At 34.3% G+C, this 15,937-nt stretch overlaps 1 protein-coding gene and 1 non-coding gene across 5 annotated transcripts in view; both read right to left on the bottom strand.

Moving 5' to 3' along the window:
• CCAR1 (cell division cycle and apoptosis regulator 1) overlaps positions 1-15,937 on the bottom strand; it is a 64,011-nt gene that overhangs the window by 25,052 nt on the left and 23,022 nt on the right. For all 4 annotated transcript variants that reach the window (XM_042907842.1, XM_042907841.1, XM_042907844.1 and 1 more), the window contains 11 exons: positions 14,515-14,708; positions 13,274-13,388; positions 12,966-13,158; positions 10,079-10,208; positions 9,680-9,841; positions 6,588-6,813; positions 5,887-6,000; positions 5,150-5,316; positions 4,201-4,411; positions 3,301-3,384; positions 761-946 (listed from right to left, as the gene is read on the bottom strand). In XM_042907842.1, coding sequence (XP_042763776.1) covers positions 761-946; positions 3,301-3,384; positions 4,201-4,411; positions 5,150-5,316; positions 5,887-6,000; positions 6,588-6,813; positions 9,680-9,841; positions 10,079-10,208; positions 12,966-13,158; positions 13,274-13,388; positions 14,515-14,708 — 1,782 coding nt within the window. The remainder of the gene's footprint in view (positions 1-760; positions 947-3,300; positions 3,385-4,200; positions 4,412-5,149; positions 5,317-5,886; positions 6,001-6,587; positions 6,814-9,679; positions 9,842-10,078; positions 10,209-12,965; positions 13,159-13,273; positions 13,389-14,514; positions 14,709-15,937) is intronic.
• Positions 5,448-5,512, bottom strand: LOC122202915. The gene has a single exon (XR_006194965.1). It is a non-coding gene; the product is annotated as a small nucleolar RNA SNORD98 (small nucleolar RNA).

Below are 15,937 nucleotides of genomic sequence, written 5' to 3'. Positions count from 1 at the left end.
ATATGAATAATTTAGCATTCACTTTTAAAAGGGAAGATTAAAAATACATGATTTGGAAATAACTCAAATTTCTCTTGAGTAGAAAACAAACTGTGATACATTGATACTATGGGATATTATTAAGCAATACAAAATAACAAATTAGTAATATATACAACAAAATGGGCAAATCTCTAATGCATTTTGCTAAGTTGAAGAGGTCAGACTGTAAATGTTATATATAATTCCATTTACATGAAATACTGGAATAGACAAAACTACAGGAAACAGATCAGTGGCTCCCAGAGGCTGGTATGAGAAGCAGAAGGAGTACATGGAGAGAAGAAAATGCTTACATAAGGGTAGAGATTTTTAGAGGGTGACAGACCTGTTTTACGTCTTAATTGTCATCATGGTTATGTAACTATATTGCATTTGTCAAACTGTTCACCAAAAGCGTTGAATTTTACAGGTATGTAGTTGTATTTTTTTTTTTTTTTAATAAATGTTTATTTAGTTCGAGAGAGAGTGTCACGCAGGCAAGCTTGGGGAAGGGGCAGAGAGAGAAGGAGAGAGAGAGAATCCCAAGCAGGCTCCGTGCTGTCAGTGCAGAGCCTGACTTGGGGCTCTATCTCAGGAACCATGAGATCATCACCTGAGCCACAATCAAGAGTCAGACACTTAACTGACTGAGCCACCCAGGTGGCTTAATAAAAGTACACATGCACATATTTTAAGAATTCCCTATAAACAAGTATTATATTTAATAGTGTATATATACCTCTTTATCATCTTCAGATTTCCTATCATCCTCCTCTTCCTCTTCTTTCTCTGATTTCTCTAATTCCTTTTGTTCTTCTTTTTGCTCTTCTACTTTAAGCTGTTTTGTCAATCGGGCTATTAACTGAGATTTTAATCCTTTGGAACTAAGGGCTCGACTTTCTAATTCTTTTCGAAGGTCATTTACCTAAATATGCAGAACATAAAAAACACAGAAAAAGAAAATGGGATATTGAAATAAGGAACAAACTGCAAATATCTTTAGTTTGATTTTTTAAAATTGAGGTGAAAAGTACACTTGTTCAGCTCAGAACATGCTTGTGAAAATGCAAACTGACAGAATATTTTTGGAAAATAATCTGAAACATGTTTTAAGATGCTTAAACAATTAATTCTCTTTGACACAGTTATTCTAATTTTGGGGAATTAACCCTAAAGAAATATTCTAAACACAGGAAAAACAAAACACTTTACATATTCCTTGTAACGGTCCCTTTCTCAAAAAACTAAAGAATCTAAATATCCAATGAAAGAATAATACCACATCAACTAAATAGAAGAGAGTATAGAACATTTAAAAATAATTATATGGGAAACACTAATATTAACTGAAAAGGATGAAACTGCAACTTTCTGATACAATGTGATCAGAACCAACCAAGCAAAGTGTGTACCTCTAAAAAATAATAATAATAATAAAAAAAATCAACATGTTAACAGTGGTTCTCTTTGAATCATAGGCTTTGGTAACTTTTTTCTTCAATTTTTCATGTATGTACCAATTTTTAAAATAAACATGCATTATATTTATAATCAAAAGAAATACGAGTTTTAAAATAAGAAACTTAATAGTAAAGTCATCAGTTTGAAAAAAAGTCCTGGGATGCAGGCTTAAACTAATTGACTGTATTTTCTTTCTTTTTTTAATGTTTGTTTATTTTTGACAGAGAGAGAGAGACAGACAGACAGACACAGAAACAGCACAAGTGGGGGAGGGGCACAGAATCTGAAACAGCCTCCAGGGTCCAGACTCGGAGCTGTCAGCACAGAGACCATCTGCAAGATCACGACCTGAGCCGAAGTCGGATGTTTAACCGACTGAGCCACCCAGGCGCCCTCCGTTTTTAAATTAATGTTTGAGACAGACAGAATGCGAATGGGGGAGAGGCAGAGAGAGAGGGAAGCACAGAATCTGAAGCAGGCTCCAAGCTGTCAGCACGGAACCTGACGAGGGGCTCAAACCCACGAGCAATGAGACAATGACCTGAGCCGAAGTTGGACACTTAACGGAATGAGCCACCCAGGTGCCCTAATTACCTGTATTTTCTGAATCCACAGTTCTCTACACAAAACCTGATGCTGATCAAGACAACTTGAAGTAATACAAGAATAACAAACATTCTTATGATACGTATTTACTTATTAAAAAAGCAATGTGAATTAAAAAAGTATAGTTTCATACAAAGGAAGAAAACCTGCTTTTTGCTGAGAACAAAAATTAACCAAAAGGTCAGCTTGTATGTGTTAAAAATAACAAGATGCAAAAGCAATTTACAATCAGCTTCTGACTTATGTAGAAGTCACATATACAGAATCTATGAAAATATACTCACATTAAAGGCCCAGAGACGAATAAGTGCGGAAAGATAACAGGTCCAAAAACATTGGGGAACAAAGAAAACCTAGTACAGGTTAACCAAAGATTTTCAAAAGAGACTTTTAAATTATTATTTCCTTCCCAGTTCAGATACCTTTTTTTTTTTTTTTTTTTTTTAGAGAAGGGGGGGGAAGGGGCAAAAGGAGAGAGAATCTTGAGCAGGCTCCACATTCAGTGGAGCCCGACATGGGGCTCAATCCCACGACTGTGGGATCATGACCTAAGCCAAAATCAAGAGTTGGGTGCTCAACTGATTGAGCCACCCAGGCACCCCATATCAATCTACTTATAAATTTTATTTTTAAAAACTAAAATAATCTTGATAATCTTTTCCCAGTTTCTTCCCTTTTCCTTGAATATAAATTACTTAAATATAAAAATTCTGCCTTCTTGGACAGTTCCCCAATCAGAAAATGATGTTGCTCACACTATAGCCAATTGTATATTACATTAAAAAGATACTGGCTGCACTCATTTATAAAGTCAACTTTTGTTAATAGAATTTTTTTTTTAATGTTTTTATTTATTTTTGAGAGAGAAAGACAGAGTGTGAGCAGGGCAGGGGCAAAGAGAGAAGGAGACACAGAATCCGAAGCAGGCTCCAGGCTCTGATCTGTTAGCACAGAGTCCGACATGGGGCTGAACTTGGTGAACCTCAAGATCATGACCTGAACCGAAGTTGGGCGCTTAACCGACTGAGCCATGCAGGCACCCCTGAAGTCACCTTTTATTTAATCATTATACACATGCACATAAATACAATATAGTATATTTATGTAAAATTCATGGACGATTTGGAGTGCCTTTTATCTGATAAAACACTATCCACATTCTCTGTTCCTATTCAGAGACTTAAAATTAAATACCATCAATTTCAAAGTTACCTTCATTGTCTTTGGATCAAGTTTAGACCAATGGGTAGGAGTGGAAATTTCTTTAGCTTCACCATCATCCTTCTCTTCTTCATCCTGATATACAAAGTTAAGAACATAATTACTATTCTGAAACCTTAAAATTATGGTAATTTATTTTTAAAAGTCTGTTGCTGATCTGTGCAAGGTCACAAATGTTTCAGATTGTCTTCTCCTAAAGTTATTATTTAGGCAAGTCCACGTACATACATTCTACCACTTTTAACTGATCACAAAGACACTCATCAGCCAATCAAAGCCAGATCTGTGAAACACAAAAGGGTGATAAATTACAACACAAAGGATATCAGGGATGCACAAACACTGCCGGTCTCCACTAACCACACAGTGTGTGATCTTGCCCCAATTTTCAAGCCACCCAAAGTTAAGACTGATTTAGTCAGACCTTTCAAATGTACCAAAGACGATGCCACATAGCCTGAAATGTCAAATCTCTCAGACTTGTGGTTGTCCAATTTCAAATATCCATGACTAGAACTGATGACCGTGAAAGAGAAAATTTTTTAAATTTTAGAAAATGGCAAAATGTTTAAAATGGCTTAATACTGAAACTTGCTCAACAACTGGTCCCAGATTCCAGCAACTAGACCTATGATAAAAACAAAATTCTGTGCAATTTAAGCACAACTTATTTTCCTTTGAGGTCTCAGCACTCTTAAAGTTAGCATACTAGACAAAATTTTTTTTAAAGAAAAGAAAATAAAACTATACTGCTGAAAGCTGGAGTACCAGTCGCTGTTACCAGTTATGTTCCTCCATGTGTGTTTGTTATGTAGTGTGTGGTGTGCATTTGTGCCTGTGTTCCTGTGCCTGTGAGAAGCGGAAATAGAAAAAGGGATTAGCGTTCAGTGCCTGTTCTCCATCAGCCTCCTTGCGTTCACCCTGAAGCTTCTCGACCAGCTGCTGCTTGTATCCTCGGGAGAGGGTTTCCCACTCTGAGCGGGTGGGAAGGCAATGCCAAACATCCGGGAAAAATAAAACCACTGTCTCCACATGAGCTGGAACTGTACGCCCCTTGTGGGTCTCCTCAGGGCGATGGTAGCGAATCTCTGCAAAACGGTACCTGTTGCAAGGGAAGAAGCATGTTGGAAAAAAAATTCTAAAATACATTTTAAAGACCCTAGTTCACTTGTAGCACATCAAGTAAAGAAATTTTGCTGCAAGAACTTGAGGTTGGTCTAAAGAAAAAAAAATTATAGAAGCCATAGTTCCTCTTTTGGTACATTTGTACAATATTTTATGGTTAAAAGAATATTTTCCCCAAAGCATTTTCAAGTTTGATTACAATGCTACCCATATTTTAGAGAATACCTGAAGAAGCTGGATAGCTGTTCAGATTTCATGTGCTAAAAAAAGAATGTTCTCAATTAAATCACAAGAAATATACTAAAATACACAAGACAAATAAGCCTCAAGAGAAAATATGGCTGAACAAAAATAATCAGCAACTATATCATTTTATAACAAAAGAATTATAATGAAATGAAGTTCTCTCTTGACGATCTTCTCCAGCTATGCATGAAATGAAAAATATTTTCAACATACATCCAACTTCCAAAGTAAAGCATAACAAAACATTTAAATAATTTTCAGTTTATTTTGATTAGTTCTTAATCCTTTTTCCCCCAAACATTTTGGCACCAAATAAACTTTTGCTACAAATGGGGATTTTCCTTTGAGATTACCTGCATGATCAAGGTTGCTAAAGTAAGGGTGAGGGAATGGGGAGAGGCTGATAGATAAGAACATCTATATAAACTATGAAAAAATATTTCTAATCAAAAAATGAATTAGTACTTACCATTGTGTGCATACACTTAGATCAATGCCTGTCAGAGCCTTACAACAACGAATAGCAGTCTTAATCAACACAGATGGGTCTTTTTCTGGGTCTGGTCCATCCAGCGAAGGAGACCAGTGGCCTCCAATGGCCATGGCTTCATCCTTGCCTTTCATGCCCACTAAAAACTAATTCAAAACAAACAGTCATTTACATATATTATGCAACCTGTCAAATTACAAATAAAATACTTGAAAAGGAAAGGTACAAACCTTTCCAATATCATTTTTACTACCTCTGGTATATGTCAGTCAAGGAAGAGTTCAGTTCATCGTGTTCCACACTGCATTTCAGCAATGGAATAGGATTTATACATCATAACTCATCCTTCTAAAATATTTCTTCAGATAAAGAATTCTTTAAAGAAACAAGCTAGAATTCACACTTTAACAGCATCCAAAGATACACTAAATCCAATACCACTAAGATTTTACTACGCTTCAAATACAAAACATCAAAATGGTAGCTGAACTAGTGACATACAAATAATATATATCTATAATCTGCAATGAGAAAAACATCTATATCATTAAGTTTTAAGTGCCATCATACAAAAATTAGTTGTTAAACTAATCAGCAAGCTAAAAATGTAGTGTTTTAAAAATTATGTATATACACTCACACACACACACACATATAAAATCAGAAATAAGCAAAGGAAGTATACACCTGAGGTTAAAATAAATGTTTCATTTTACCTTAACAAGTCTAGCAGGATGTTGAAATCCATCTCGAAGTTCTTGTGGGTCTTCGGCAAGAGCACATGACTTATGATACAAATCTTCCATACTAGGACTAGCCATCAGCATTACCTATTATAGTCAAATAATTCAATCCTGTCAAAAGTCTAAAGTAATGTAAAAAAATGAGAAGCACTACTAATTATCCTTACATATTTGATATCCACAATTTTTACAAAAATGGAAAGTAAAATGCTATGGCAGAAACAGCATTAGATATTGTATAATGATAGAGTTTTAACTTTTCAAGAAATGCTTTTTGATTAATGTGCTAAAAATAACCAAAAACTGTGAGACCATAAACAATATACAGAATGTTACCCTGAAGACTAACCTATAGGGTATACACCAACATTATGTTTTATCAGAGGATACCAGAAGTTACAGAACATTCTAAAAAGCTAAATAAAATCAACTTCATCTTCAGATTTTTATAAGTTTCAAAATGTTAAAACAATAACCATAAATTTTATGTTTTAAGAGGTAAGGCAAAGAGAGGTTAAATTAAATTATTTAAGTAACCAAAACAGAATTAAGCAGACAAGAAAAAAATAGCTATTCAGGTCTTAAACCTAACAACCACTTTATGAAGATTAATTCCACATTCTTAATATGAATAACTGCTCAGAAATTTTAGCTGTATATCACATAATACAAACCTTTGCACTGTATAAATGGTCAGCATCTGGTGGATCAAGAACGGCCATATTTTTTTCTAAGGACTCTACTTCTCTGTGCATTACATAGAAATTGCAGTAATTTCCCAGCTGAAATGGTCTTGACAAAGGGAAAGCATCCACCCATGTAAACTGAGCATCAAAAAAGTCACTAGGTATATATAAATTCTGATAACGGCGCCTTAGTTCCATCATGTCACAACTAGGACTGAAAAACAGACATAAGTAGTGAATAAATAGCCTTAATATCAAAAATTATACAAACATCCACTCCATTCTGAAGCTAAATCTACAACCCGACAGTTAAAAGGCAGCTGAAAATGGTCAGAGTCACTTATTAATGGGCTACAGAGTTGCACAGAGGCATAGGAGAACCTCATTTTCAAATTTATTTACTTACAGTTTAAAGAAATAACTGGTATCTAAGTGTTACCTTTATTTCTTTGCTTTTTGTGTGTAGCTTAAAATTCATTAGAGACCCTTTGAAATAACTTCAACTCCACCTCCAGAGAAAATATGAACAAAAAGCAGTTCTGCCTTAGTTGAAACTGCATTTTTGAGAAAATTATAATTCACATAGAATGGATAAAAAGAAGGGACAAGAGAGGTACCAAATAATGAGTACTCTTCAATCTGGTTCATATAGTATAAAAATTAAAAAACCTTCATTTTATAAAAAGATCCTAGATCAAGCATATTTACATTCATAATTAAGCACAATAATCCACATGAAAGCTAAATCCAATGTTTTTTTGGATTATCCACATTTCTCTGTATTAATGGCAATGATCCATACCTGAGTGTTTATTAGGAAAAGAGGATAAATTTCTTGCCTTTTAAATCTGGCATAATGATTTTTTTTTAAGTTTATTTATTTTGAGAGGGTGGCACACTGATTTTTTTTAAAGGATGATTTCCTTTTTCCTAAGCAGCAGAACTTGTAAAGAAAAGGAACTCAAAGGTAAATCAGTCTGGTAAAAGAACAAAGAATTTCTATCAAAAGCATAAAAAGCGTGGAAAAGAATAATTTGTAAGCTGAAAAGCTCACTACATTTTTTTTATTAAAAAAAAAATTTTTTAATCTTTATTTTTGAGAGACAGAGTACAAGCAAGGGAGGAAGGGTAGAGAGAGGGAGACAAGGAATCCAAAGCAGGCTCCAGGCTCTGAACTGTCAGCACAGAGCCTGACACAGGGCTCAAGCCCACAAACCATGAGATCATGACCTGAGCTGAAGCTGGATGCATAACTGACTGAGCCACCCCAGCGCCCCTTACTTGGTCTTTTTTAAAGGCACCTAACAACAAAGCTAAAAAATATGACCTAATATTTTTGTAGGAGTGTCTTTTTATTTGAAGTCTAAAAATAACAAATATATGATAAACTTGTCAGGTGTGGTTGCTGACATAATTATACTTTATTTGTATAAAATTCTGCTGTCAAAATAAGGAAAATGTGAAAAACAGTATTTGAGATTTTTTTTTTAAGTGTTGAAAACATAAAGTATGTGTAATAGTTTCTTAGTTTCCCATCACTAGAATTTTTGAAGTTGTTTTTTATCCTGTAAGATTAAAATCTAAAATAAAAGATTAAGTACAAACGAGCCATTTCTTGGCATACAGTCTCTTATAACTGCATTACTACAAAACAATATTGATTTACACAACTATAGATGAGAAAAGGTGTGCAAATTTTAAAATCATTTTTATTTGTCATAGATTGATTTGATGTTCTGGGAATTTATTTCAAAGTGGTGAAATGACACTGTCGGTGTCTAACTCGGAAGGAGATAGCTGTTGATTTTATATCCTATCCATTAACTCTCCCCAAAAAGGAGCATTATAAACTGGAACAGAGGAGTTTAAAAGCAGAGCTCCTCTATTTAATATCTTTGAGACTGGAGAAGTCGGTTACAGTGAATTTCTCAGATGTATGCAGTCTAGACATTTTAAAATATACAAGTAAATAGGAGTAGTAAGTAGTACAAATTAGAGTAGTTGCTCATTTGACCACAAGGCTAAATGAACATCAACTATACAACAATTAAGCAAAGTTACTAAGCAAGATTTTTTTTTTTTTTGGCACTGAGTTGCGTAAGTAAATTACACTGTTTTTACTCAATCTAGAACTGAATATATAGAAATTTAAACTTTTGATAGACTAGAATTATGAATATTATTCTTTGATAAAATGCAGTTAATACTTTCTCAGGATACTGAAGTACATACAGTTATCTGTGCCTATGTTCAACAGCTATAAACACTGCTTTCAATGATTCATTTTTCTTACTTTACTGTCAATTTGTTTTCCCCATTTGTTAATTTATCCTATACACAACTGCCAGTCTCAGGGCCTTTGGATAATTCTTCCTTTCCCGTAGGCTAAATTAGTCATTTTGCCAATCTTTTTATGAATTGCAACTTCGTAGCCACCACATCCCACCATCCATTAAATGCAGAGTATCTACAACTGCCACAGACTGATCAAGTGCTTTAGATACAAGAACTCAATTTAACCTTAGTAATTCTGCTAGTTAACAGAATTTCCATTTTGCAGGTGAAACAGAATTTTTTTTTTTAACTTTTATTTATTTTTGAGACAGAGAGAGCATGAACGGGGGAGGGTCAGACAGAGAGGGAGACACAGAATTCGAAACAGGCTCCAGGCTCTGAGCTGTCAGCACAGAGCCCGCCCGACATGGGGCTCAAACCCACGGACCGTGAGATCATGACCTGAGCCAAAGTCGGACGCTTAACCGACTGAGTCACCCAGGCGCCCCAAAACTCAGAAATTCTTGGTAACTCACCCACTCACCACCTCTGATTCCAAAGGCTGAAAAATCTATTTATGGCTACACACACATGTGTATGTTATATGTCTATGAGTGTATATTTAGGTCCATTATGCTATTATGCCACGTTGTCACAGCTAACTTGAAATAACTGGTACACTGCTGTATTACTTTATCAAACACAATGGAGTAAGAAAAATATCTCTGTATATAACACACTCTACTAAATTATACAAAATCAGAAACTGGTAATTCAATGAAACAATTGAGGGGCAAAGAACTTACCAATCTAAAGAAAATTTTGAAAACTGAACTGTGTAACGTGGAACAACACGTCGAACTCTTCGAGGTGATCGTTCTCTCTCTCTTCGAGGAGATCTCTCCCGGGAACGTTTTCTCTGAGGAGATCTTTCTCTGGATCTACGTCTTTCTCTCTCCCTTTCACGACTTGAAACAGAATTTTCTAAAATTACTATTATTTCTGGCATTATTGAAGAGTTCTTCAATAAAATCAATACTTACTACAAGCAAGATTTCAACATACTTTAATAACTTTTAAAAACTATTATAAAACGTGTAACACAAACTTAGCATTTAACCACCTTTAAATGTACACTTCAGTGGCATTAAGTGTATTCACACTGTGCAACCATCACCATCAAACTTATACTTTTAAAAACATACCTTCTATCATCTTTTCTGTTAGGCACTTGATCCCCTCTGTCATTCCTTCCTGAAAATCTGGATGGTGGATCTAATCTCCGTGCTGGTTGTGGCTGTGAAACTATACGGACAGGAGGCTGCAATAAACCAGCTTTAAAAGACACAGAAAAAATATTTTAACTTATATAAAAGCATCACCTAGTTATCTTTTACAAATAGAAAAAGTAAGCTAACATCTTAAGCTTTGTGGCCAAAAAACTGTAGAGATCATTTATTTGTATATACTTTTTACAACAGTTTAAAAATGCAAAAGCTCAGAGACCATATAAAACCAGCCCATGGACCAAATCCAAGGGCTGTAGTTTGAAATTCTTGATCCACAGACAGTAAACCAGAGTGCTGTACAGTAAGATATTCACAAGGTGCTAAAGTATCAGCCAAAGATTACCCAGAGATCTATGGCCACCACTCGGACCAAGTAATCAAATTTAGCATCAATTAATACAAGAATCTGACATGTGCCTCCTACTATGATGCAATATGAATTACAAAACATCATGTATGATGTGTTCTTGCCAAAGCCTTCAGATTTAATTCTAGTTCATAGTTTATATGACAGATAGCGGAACAAGGTAAAAATATTGCAAGGAATCCCAGCAAATACAGAATACAACATTCCAAAAGAATCTGTAAGTCAACAAGCCTACTCTCTTCAAAAAGTCAATGTCATAAAGGAAGAAAGAGAAAGTGGGAAACTATTTTAGAATAAAAAACTAAAGTAACATAACCAAATACAATGGATAAAAGCTGACTGGCTTTTTGTTTTTCACTTTTGTTTAGGAAATAAAAATAACCTTGAAAAACATCTAGGAGACAAATAGGGGGATATGAATATATTGAGAATATTTAAATGCTTTTTCTTAGATATAACAGATTGTAGTTATTAGAAAAATGGTCTCTTTGAGGAAGGGCATGCTTAAGTACATAGGGATGAAATGTCACTGTCTGCTAATTACTTTAAATGATTAAGCAAAAACTATTTGTATATACACATGTAAAACACAAAGTAAAATGTTAAAAATTTTTACAAGGTTGTAAGTATGTAAGTGATCACTATACTGTTCTTTTGACATTTCTGAATGCTTGAAAATTTTCATGGTAAAAACTGGAGGAAAAATTAGCTAACTTATGTTTCTTATAATAAGGAATCCTAGTTCCCAATGGACAATTCCCTACCCTTCTGCCAACACATCAACTCCTCTGAAATCCTCATCCTACCACACCACTTTTCACTCTTCTTTTAAGATTTTAAGTAATCTCTATACCCAACATGGGCCTCGAAATCACAACACTAAGATCAAGAGTTGCAAGCTCCTCCAACTGAGCCAGCCAGGTGCCCCTATTTTTCTCTCTTCTATTTTTTCTACCCTACTCATTGCTTCTCTAAGTCATCCACCAAATTCATGGGACTTAGCTGCTTTCATCCCTCCCACAGAGGCCATTCTCTCTTCTTGAGACAATGACAAGGGAAAAGTGGTATTCAAGTCCCAGCTCACAAATAGAAAACAAAACCTCTTAGGAAAAACATGAAAAGGAAAAAAAAAATATTAGAAATCACATGACTGGGGTGCCTGACTGGCTCAGATGGAAGAGCATCCTGATTCTTGACCTCAGGGTCAAGAGTTCAAGGTCCACATCAGGTGTTGAGATAACTTAAAAATAAATAAAATTTTAAAAAATAAGTAATGAAACTTTAAAAATTATTTTTAAAATTAAATAAAAATTAAAAAAAAAAGAGAATTCACAGGACTACTAATCAAATGTCTGGAAGAACCAAGAGCTTGGAAATGGTCTCACATTACCTAGTAAGTTTAAGTCACACAAACCCTCAGACCCCGCAATGCCACCTGAAGGTATATGCCCTGGACACATATATGAAGAGAAACCTAGGCACATTCCCCTGAGACACATATGTGAGGACATTTATAACAGAATTTTCCAAAACCAAAAACTAGAAACAATCCAAACATTTACCAAAGAACAGATAAACTATACAATATTCAAACATATAATATTTTCTAATGATGAAAATGAAGAGTTAGCCACATGGAAAAAAAGTATAAGAAACTGTCACAACTTAATATTGAATAAAGTCTTACACAACAGATTACATAAATAGAATCACACACTATGTAAAATTCAAAAACAAAGCTAAACTGTATTATGCAGACATCCATAGTTTAGACAGTAAAACTATTAAAAAAGAGTAAACTAACAATTTTAACTTTTTTACCCAAGTAGTGATTGCGCAGGTATTCATTTAAGAACTCATTACATTATAATCTCTTTAATAATTCTAAGTGTGTCATAATTTATAATAAAAGAGAAATTGCCACAATTACACTTAAAGAAAATACCAATTAAGTAGGCTTCTGTTAAGCCAAGGCTATCTTTGTTAACACTGGTTCAGTAAAAAACTGTCCAGAGCTTCACATAATTAATTTGCAAAGGAAAAATGTAAAACACGGCTCATTTCATGCACTAGAGTTCAACAAAGTACTACCACTAGACTATATATATATATATATATATATATAATGTTATGTTTATATGACATTTTCTTCCATTACAGATAAAATACCAATGAAGGGACAAGGGATTAATAACTCTAATATTTATGTGAAGTTCACAAAGAGCAGGTCTTCCTATAAAAGCAACAAAATAAAAATACTTCCAAAGAGGTATAAAATAGAAGCGGTCTACATAAGATACTTACACTTCCTTTCGAGTATTCTGGAAATCCCTGCCTTTTTTAGAATTAAAAGCATATTCTCATTATTTTAACAACTAAAAAGCTGTAAAAGTTATATATTAGTCTGAAACAGAAAAGATACACTGCATGTAATACCTTTCTGCTGTGGCTGCTGTAATAAAGGCTGTGGCTGAGTCTGCAATAATGGTGTAATAGAAGCTGCTGAAATCTGTGCCTGCAGCAGGGACTGGGGCTGAGGCTGAGCCTGAACACCAAATGTCGTCTGTGGTGCAATTGGCTGAAGTACAGCAGGAGGAGTCTTCAGTAAAGGTTGAGTTTGGGATTGATTCTTAACAAAAATAAAAAAATAAAATAAAAATTTTTTAAATGAAGAAAAAAAACTTCAATTATTAGAAGACTGAATCACCAAGTTTCTGTAATACTTAACTCAGTATTTTATATACCTGGTTTGGTAGCGTCTGAATTCTTTGTGCATTCCATTTAAAAGGCATATTGGGATTATATGTAGCTTCAACCAATACTCTGTCACCCACTTGGGGGGTTTTCCCTTTGACAGCACTGGAAAAAAATTGTTAAATATAAATGCAATTAAAAGATTCGTCCAAAAATTATTTACATTTGTAGTATTTTAACTAAACTATCTGAAATGGAAGTCTAAAAAGCTCTTAAAAAGTCTACTTTTTGTTTGCTACTCCTACACTGATTTGAGTACTGATCATGTTTCACCCTCCCTGTAAAAACACAGGGTTTGAAATGGAAGAAATAACTTTCCACCTCATTTTCTCCATTTTCTCCCAATATTGTGTCCTTCCTTCTACAGTACATTCTACCTTTTATAGCCCAAGAGTAAGATTTCCTTTGGGCTGTGGAGAGATAAGAGAAATGAGGTGGAAAATAGGAGACCCATTTTTTTTAATGTCATACAGCAATTACATTTCCCAAAAAAGTACCTCTAAGGCAATTCATTCAGAATATATTTGAGATATCCACGGAAAATCTTATTTCATGCAACCACCATCACACTAAAAAATATTATTTTGAATAGGTTAGTCACTAATCAATCATTGAATTTGATTCACTAATTTTTCAGTTGAAAATGCTTTTTTAGTATATACTGTATTAGATATGTCAAATAGAAGATTAATTTTAAAAGGTATAGGACTAATTAAATCTCTAATCCTATTTTAAGTCTGCCCATGAAGAGTTGGAAAATAAACTCACTCCTATAAAACATGTATAAAGAATTCACCATTAACTACTTTGTTCAGTAACCAGAAGATAGCTTCATTCATATTCTCCATCAAAAAAGGCCAGATACAAATATAATAAAAGCTGAATGACTAAAACAAAAACTTAGAACTAAACCACAATCCTCTGCCATAATTAAGCCTTATCAATATACTTCATGCTAAATACAAGAAGGCTGGGGCGCCTGGGTGGTTCAGTAGGCTAAGCATCCAACTCTCGATTTCGCTTCAGGCCATAATCTCACAAAATATGAGTTCAAGTTCTGCAAGGGGCTCTGCCCTGATGGTACAAGAGCCTGCTTGGGATACTCTCTCGCTCACCACTCTCTGCCCCTCTCCCACTCACTTGTGTGCACAGGCACATATGCACTCTCTCAAAATAAACTTATAAATAAATAAATAAATACAAGAAGGCATTTGTCAAAACCTAAGTTTACCTAAGCTGAAAGAATACATCTTCATCCACAAATCCGAACGTATCATGTAGTTTTGTAACTACACCTGTAAAAACACGCTGTTTTTGAGGCTGGGTTTGTTGCTGACTGGACCTAGGTGTTGGATATGATACAGTTATCTGTGCTGCAGGCTGAGGAGTAGACAGGCTAAGGCTTGTAGGCAGTGCAACAGCTGGCTATAAAACAAAATCAACATCAAATTAAGCTAATGATTTGAAATACTCTAGAAATTAAAAATGACTACTCAAAACTAAAAATGCTAAAAATAACTTAGTTGAAGTTAGGAAATACACATGTACACCTTGAAGATAAATATTAAAAAAAATCTACTTCAACATTAAATTCTCTCAAATGAATGTTTTCACAGATCATTCCAAGAAAAGAAGATACCATAGTGAAACAAGTTTTAAAAATACTGCATATTTTAGGGGTGCCTGGCTGGCTCAGCTGGTGGAGTGTGTGACTCTTGGTCTCCGGGTTATAGGTTCAAACACAATACTGGGTGTAGAGATCACTTAAAAAAAAAAAAAAACAACCACTTGCAACTATGTGGATGGAACTAGAGGGTATTATGCTAAGTGAAATTAGAGAAAGACAAATATCATATGACTTCACTCATATGAGGACTTTAAGACACAGAACAGATGAACACAAGGGAAGGGAAGCAAAAACAGGGAAGGGGACAAAACATAAAAGACTCTTAAATATGGAGAACAAACAGGGTTACTGGAGGGGTTGTGGGAGGGGGGATGGGCTAAATGGGGAAGGGGCATTAAGGAATCTACCCCTGAAATCATTGTTGCACTATATGCTAACTTGGATGTAAATTAAAAAACAAACAAACAAAAACCTGTGTATTTTAGTCCCCTCTCACAAATTCAAAAGCAATAATGTGATACTCAGGTAAAGTCCTATACAAGTGAAAGACAAATACATATCTCACTTATGTGTAAAATCTTAAAAAACACAAAAAATTAACAGAAACAGAGAAAAGACTGGTGATTAACAGAGGTGTGGAGGGAAGGGGAATGGGTGAAAATGGTCAAAAAACACAAACTTCTAGTTATAAGATAAATATAAGGATGTAATATACAGTATAGTGAATATAACATTGTATTGTATATTTAAAAGTTGCTGAGACAGCTCTTAGAAGTTCTCATCAGAAAAAAATATTTGTAACTGTGAGGTGATGCATATTAACTAAACTTATGATAATCATTTCACAATATACATAAGTCAAATTACATTGCACACCTTCATCTAATACAATATCATATGTCACTTATCCTTAAATAAAACTGGAACAAAAAGAAAAAAAGTTAACACTTTCATTGTTCTTTCGTGGCACAATCAAGCATGAATAACATATTACTGATTAAAACTTCTGTATATAAATAGGAATAAA

Source organism: Panthera leo, chromosome D2 (assembly GCF_018350215.1).
Source record: "Panthera leo isolate Ple1 chromosome D2, P.leo_Ple1_pat1.1, whole genome shotgun sequence".
Taxonomy (NCBI): Eukaryota; Metazoa; Chordata; class Mammalia; order Carnivora; family Felidae; genus Panthera; species Panthera leo.
The sequence above is the reverse complement of the archived record's forward strand: the minus strand, read 5'-3'. Positions and strand labels throughout refer to the sequence as shown.